At 36.6% G+C, this 7,310-nt stretch overlaps 1 protein-coding gene across 1 annotated transcript; it reads left to right on the top strand.

Moving 5' to 3' along the window:
* Positions 1 to 845: 845 nt before the first annotated feature.
* LOC145166911 (formin-like protein 6) lies at positions 846 to 4,290 on the top strand. Its single transcript, XM_079085965.1, has 4 exons — positions 846 to 2,478; positions 2,561 to 2,763; positions 2,866 to 3,107; positions 3,207 to 4,290. The coding sequence occupies exons 1-4, from the start codon at positions 1,151 to 1,153 to the stop codon at positions 3,975 to 3,977; spliced, it is 2,544 nt and encodes an 847-aa protein (XP_078942091.1). The 5' UTR covers positions 846 to 1,150; the 3' UTR covers positions 3,978 to 4,290.
* Positions 4,291 to 7,310: the final 3,020 nt, after the last annotated feature.

Here is a 7,310-nt window from a genome sequence, read left to right as displayed (position 1 = left end):
TATATGGTTTTGGTATAATTGGTTGTATGACTCCATGTTTAAAATGAAAGATTTTTATTGGCATTTTTGAGAGGTTACATTTTGTAGGTTAAAAACCTAAATCAAATAGGTTTTAAATGTTTAGGAATTTATAAATTCCAAAGTTCCATAGGCGATTTATAAATTTTAATAGGTTTTGAAGGTTTAGGAATCTACTAGTCATTAGTTCCATCAACGTTTTTTGTTTTGTTCATGGTTAATGATGTAGACGATGGTTCTTGGAGCAATATTTACATTTTCTTAATAAAAACCCATTAAGTGATGTAGATAAACGAAATCCTCAAAATGATTTTCTTTTTCCTGGTGGAAGGAAGGGGGTAGACAATGATCAAGATGGTAGAAGACGATGTAAGAAGAATTATGAAAATGGTGGCATGAGATGAGGTGAGGTGGATTGGGGTGGGATGGTGGGGTCGTTTGTAACCTAATATCATTATTATTATTATAAATTATAAATTGTTGTTAAACAAAAATAAAAGATAGAAGATAATAAAAATGATACAAGAGTTATTTTACTTAGGTCAAAGACCAAATATATAAAGAATCAAAACATGTGATTTTCATATAATACAAAAATAAAATCAAATAAAGACCAATTTCTGACTTTATATGAAACACAAGGATCATTTATGGAATTTTATGTACAATAAAACTAGCCAAAAACATAAAAAAAAATAGAATAAATTTATTATAAAATAGCAAATAGCAAATCTTTAAGGATTTTTGTTTCATTATCTCTTTTTATATGCATATTTGTGGTCCTTTTGGTAACATGTTAGTGCATGGTGCTCATCATTCTACATTTTCCATCATCCGCTAAATAAAGAATGACAGATTCGCATCTCACTATTTCAATTAGTCCTTCGGTCATCTCATCTTCATCTTCTCCTACAAGCAAAAGACAATCGAACCAATTTCTTTATTCATTCAATAAATTACCAAAAATAATCACCAAAAGAAAACAAAAACAAAACCACACAGCATCTAGATCTTGCATACTACAGAAGCTTCTTCTTCTTCTTCTTCCTCCACCTCTCTACACACAGTCGTAGGTTTTGGTGGCATGAAAGAACATGAAAGAAAACACAAAAGAAGCCATTAAAGCAACACCATGAAAGCTTACTCGATGAGCTTCATGCTCATCCTTTCATTCTTTACATCAGTCACAACAACCACCCACAGAAGAATTCTCCACCAGCCATTGTTTCCGGCGACACCGACACCTCCAGCAGGGCCGGAATTGCCACCATCCCAACCATCACCCCCCACTTCTGACCACCCTTTCTTCCAAGAAAACCCAAATGGAAAAACCCCAGATCAAACGCAATCACCGCCGCCGCCAGCGACGGCGGCAGGAGAATCCACTAACACCACGGCGACGCACCCGATTGCACCACAGCCGGCAGCCAAACCTGCTAAGAAGATTGCGGTTGCGATTTCTGTCGGACTTGTGACTCTCGGAATGTTATCGGCGTTAGCTTTCTTCATCTATAAACACAAATCGAAACAGCAAATTGAATCGAGAAAACTTGTCGGAGGAAATAGTTTGCAGAGAAATGGTGAAGAAACATCAAGAAATTTGCCTCCGTCGAGTTTTCTTTATATTGGAACTGTGGAGCCGGCGATAACAACAACGACAAGTGATCATTCGACGAATGGAACAAGAAATGGGTCACCATATAATAAGTTAAATTCGATTAAAAGATCCGATCGATATAGACCCAGTCCTGAATTGCAACCACTTCCGCCGCTCACTAAACCTCAGCCACCACTAACATCCATCAATTCGCCGCCGGCGGTGTCTTCTTCAGATGAAGAAGAAGAAGAAGAAGAAGAAGAAAGTCAAGATTTTTACACTCCTCATGGATCAACTGCAAGCACCGACGATGGGTATTCTGTTCGAAGTTTCAAACGGAATGATCGCCGGAATTTAAGTCCGGTGCCTCTTTCTAAACGAACTTCCCCAAAATCGAGACTTTCGATTTCTTCTTCACCGGATACAATATCGGAGAGAAATCATCCCGCCGCTTCTCCGTCGGCGCAGCCGCTAGGAATAACAAATGGGCCCAGAAGGACGAAATTCGCGGCACCACCTCCGGGACCTGATATGACACGTTTGCATTCTAATCAATCACCACATAAACCCAAAATCCCAGTTCCCCCACATCCGCCGCCCCCACCACCGCCGGAAAAACCGGGAGCTTTTCCGATTAGGACCATTTCAACGTCTAGTTCTTATCAACAACTGAGAAAGACGGAATCAATGAGTCCCAGTGCGAAAGTAATTCCTAAAATTGTGAAAACAAATTCTTTCCCAGAATCAAACAACCGTGACGCCGATGATTTAAAACCGAGGCTGAAGCCTTTACACTGGGATAAAGTCCGAGCAACCTCCGATCGAGCCACCGTATGGGATCAGCTAAAATCAAGCTCCTTTCAGTAAGTATAATTAGATTCTGACATTCTGTTGTATATATCGAATTTCTGATGCATAAATCATAATCCATCTTTCGTTTTGTAGATTAAATGAAGATATAATGGAGTCCCTTTTTGGATGTAATTCCGGCGGATCAGCCAAGAACGAAGACAACCCTCGAAAATCAGTTGTTCCTCCGGCGATGCATGAAAACAGAGTGTTGGACCCCAAAAAGTCACAGAACATCGCCATACTTTTAAGAGCATTGAATGTAACACAGGAAGAAGTATCCGACGCACTTCTAGATGGTAATTGGATTTAATTTCAATTCATTTAAGAATGAAGCTTAGAATTAGATTTCATAATGTCATCTTGATGGCGTCATCATCTTCATCTCCAACGATTTTCAGGAAACCCAGAAGGTTTAGGTGCAGAGCTCTTGGAAACACTAGTAAAAATGGCGCCCACGAAAGAGGAAGAGATCAAACTTCGAGATTACAGAGGTGATGTATCGAAATTAGGATCTGCAGAAAGATTCTTGAAAGGAATCCTCGATGTTCCATTTGCATTCAGAAGAGTTGAAGCCATGCTTTACAGAGCCAATTTCGACAACGAAGTTAAATACTTGAGATCTTGTTTTCATACATTAGAGGTATGTAACTATGTATAGATATATTGTATAAACATCATTCAAACAACAAATTAGAATTTTTATTGTAACTGTAACTCATTATGATTGAATTTCTTTCAGGCAGCAAGTGAAGAACTGAAGAACAGTCGGTTATTCCTTAAACTCCTCGAAGCAGTTTTAAGAGCAGGAAATCGCATGAACATTGGAACAAATCGTGGTGAAGCTACAGCTTTTAAACTCGACACCCTTTTAAAATTAGTGGATATAAAAGGAACAGATGGAAAAACGACATTACTTCACTTCGTAGTTCAAGAAATCATCAGATCAGAAATCGGGAATTCCGATTCCAATTCAAATTCAAATTCCAAACCTGAAACATATCCCACATTCAACGAAGGGACATTCAAGAAGCAAGGATTACAAATCGTGGGTGGATTAAGTCGGGAATTAGGGCACATCAAGAAAGCGGCGGGAATGGATTCCGATGTATTAAGTGGTTACGTGAAAAAACTCGAAACAGGGCTTCAGAAAATCCGATTAACAGATCACGAAACATCAGAAACGCAAGGAAATTTCTTTATCTCGATGAGGGATTTTCTAAAAGAAGCTGAATTAGAAATTGGGAAGATCAAGATTGATGAAAAGAAAGCGTTGGGATGTGTGAAAGAGGTGACTCAGTATTTCCATGGTGATGCTGCGAAAGAAGGGGTGTATCCACTTAGAATCTTCACGATTGTAAGAGATTTTTTAGGGATTTTGGATCATGTTTGCAAGGAGGTGGGGCAAATGCAAGATAGAATCATGGTGGGTTCAGCAAGATTACCAGTTGTGAACAGATACAATGTGAGGGAGATTAGTAGTTCTGATGAAGAAAGTTCATACTCGACATGAGAAGGGAAATGTGTTTTACGTGTATAAAAATAAGCATATATAACTTCTTGATTTGGGGTTGAACAAATCATGTATCGAATCAATGATATGGAATCTACAAGAGAAGTAGGTGGTATGAGGGGATCTCAAACTTGGGATTTTGTGGATCTTTGGATGAGATATAGATTATAGTTATACATTTATGTTTATGGTAGTTTTCTTTTGTTTACATACAAGGTTAAAGGTAAAGGATTAAGAATATTTATTTGAGAACATTATGGTTTAGTTTGAATTTTGTAAGAGTATTATTTCATCAAGAGGCAAATTCTTTTAATTATTGTATTTTTTGTTAGGAATTGTATGAGATTACATTACACAATCGATTAAAAGTAAGACGAGAGCATAAATGATTTTAGTTAAATGAACATGAATAAAAATTTGTTTATGTTTGTTCGTTTAAGTTTATTGAATACATGAACAAATTAACGAACAAAATTTCTTGTTTGTGTTTATAGGTGTAACAAGAGCATAAATGATTATAAGTGAACAGATATTTGACATAAGCATTCAAATTAAGTTACCATACATAACCAAAATGAACATAAACATCCAAATAAAAAATAACATATTTGAAAAGCTTTTAGATATATATATTGATGTAAAAGACTTGGGAAAATAAGAATAATCACAAACATAAATAAAAACATACGAACATAAAAGAACGTAAAGAACAAACATAAATGGACGGAAACAGTCATTAACAACAGGCATAAATGAACGTTCATGTACGGTGTTGAAAATAATAGTAACTAAATAAACTGGCCGAATCGAATAGGATTTGATTTAATCGGTTGAACTTATTTGATTTTTGGTTTGGTTTGATTTTGGTTAAATTGAATATTCTTAAAAAAAAAAAAGTTCAGTATTCAATTTAACTTGGACATTTTTATTGGTTAGTTGGTTTTGATAAATAAAAATAATAATCATCAAGAATAAAGGATTATTATATTTGTTTTTGGATCATGTTGATGTTATTTTTTTATATCTTTATTTTTATAGGTTTAATTTTGAAAGTTAGATCAAACATATGGTTGACTAATCAATATATATTATATATTTTGTATTGCATCTCAGTTACAATTATTAGTCTTTCAAATATTTTTTCTTACAATTTCATAATATCTTACACTATATCAATATATAGCATTTAAACTCACTAAAACTTTTTATTAACAATGACCTAAATATTTACCAAAATTGTCTAATAGCCAAATAATATAAAGAATGCTAAATTTCACCCTTATATCCATGTTCCTTATAAATATACACTTGAGATCTTGATTTTTGTTATTTGGATTTAATCGAAAACCGAACCAAATAAATCAATAACCGATTAAACCGACCGAATAACACCCTTATGTTCTTGAACATAAATGAAAAAAAAACTAGGCCATACATAAATGAACGTAAAACGATCATTAACAACAAACATAAATGAACGTTCATGAAAACTAGACCATTGTTTATGTTCGTTTAACTAAACGAACAAAAAATCTTTTTATGTATGTTCATTAATTAAATAAACTAACATGAACTAAGTCTCCGTTGAATGGTTCACGAACAATTCATTAAGTGATCATGTTAGTGTGTAACATCTCAAAAATCATAGAAATTTAAATTTTTCATAAACAACTCATTAACCATAAAGTGTTTACAAAAAAAAAAAAAAACCCACTGTTTCAAAAATATAATCATATTCAGAGTATCCCAAGATGCAATATCATAAAAACGAGAAGATGTGAACGATCATGTCTTCGCCTTGCCCCGGTCATCCGAACTACCTGAAACACAAAACTGAAAGCGTAAGCCAAAGCTTAGTGAGTTCCCCCAAAGTACCACCACACAAACATATAACATATACAATTATGCATGTTGGGTCCACAATGTAACATCCATAAAAATCATGACAAATTTAAACATTTTTTAAAACCACCCAAAAATCATAATTGTTTACAATGTAGTTTTCAAAACATGTTTAATATCAGAGTTTTCCCAAAATCATAAAACAAACACGAGGATGTGCACGATCACGCCTTCTCCTTTCTGCGATCATCTGAGGTACCTGAACCATAACCCAAAATTGTAAGCCTAGAGCTTAGCGAGTTCCCCCAAAATACTAACACAACAAATAACATATATACAATAACAACATGCAATGGGTCCACAGCTAACAGACTGGATTACCCCTGAGCCCACATCATAAGTCTGGCTTGCCCTCGGGCCCACAGCTTATGTCTGGCTTGCTCCCTGACCAGTTTAGTTCCTGGACTGAATACCACTGGGACCTCAGTACGAGTCTGGATTGCCCTACCCGGCCTTCAGCTCGTATCTGGAATGCACACGAGCCATCAGAATGAGTCTGGCATGCCTTACCCGGCCCTCAGCTCATATCTGGATTGCTCCATGGTTTGTTGGCTACCGCACGAAGCAATACAACCTCAACCCAACCCATACAATATGTCGACATATAACAGATAATAACATACACAGATAATCAGACAGTAACACAGGTAGTCCTACAGATCTACCAGACTAGCATATCAAAACTAGCATGCATATATATATTCCATACTCATCATATCAACGAATATCAAGTTATCAAACCAATGGGCCGCCCTTGGTGCCTTCGATCCGTAAGTACAGTGAGGAAAACCTACCTCACACTGCTGAATCACACTGAAAGTCTCCGGCTACTGACACACTAAAATCTCCGCGCTATCACAACAAAATAATCATCCAATTAATAATTAGATTACAAACCTTAGCTATTAAACCAAAATTAGGGTAAAAGGCCATTTTACCCTTTTTCCTAGTTTGGGCCACAACCCAGGCCCAAATTTTTGATCCAAAAAAGTCCAAAACTAAGAAATCTATCAAGGCCCATATTCGACCCAATTATCCAAATTGGGCCCAAATTCCTACTTGAGCCTTACCCTAAGGTTCATCCCTTCACTTAGCCTAAAACACCAATACCCAGATGGCCCAATAAGGGCCCACGTATATAAGCCCAAAAGATGGCCCAAACTTGAAGCCCAAACTTGCTAAACCCATCAGATTGTGTACGTATGGCGTACGCAGCTGTACAATCAGCATACTCCACCTTAACCAAGAAACGCGTTGCTGACCACCTACGCCCAGCGTACGCGGTTAGAGATGGAAACGGGGGCCGGGAATATAGGGGACCCTAATCCTCATTCCCATATCCATCAGGGAATATAAATAAACCCCCATCCCTACCCCCAATGGGGACTGGGGATCCCCAACGGGGAATCGGGGATTTCTTTTCCTCTTTTA

This window comes from Lactuca virosa, chromosome 3 (genome assembly GCF_052849685.1).
Source record: "Lactuca virosa cultivar CGN04683 chromosome 3, Lactuca_virosa_CGN04683_v6, whole genome shotgun sequence".
NCBI classification, from domain to species: domain Eukaryota; kingdom Viridiplantae; phylum Streptophyta; class Magnoliopsida; order Asterales; family Asteraceae; genus Lactuca; species Lactuca virosa.
The sequence above is the reverse complement of the archived record's forward strand: the minus strand, read 5'-3'. Positions and strand labels throughout refer to the sequence as shown.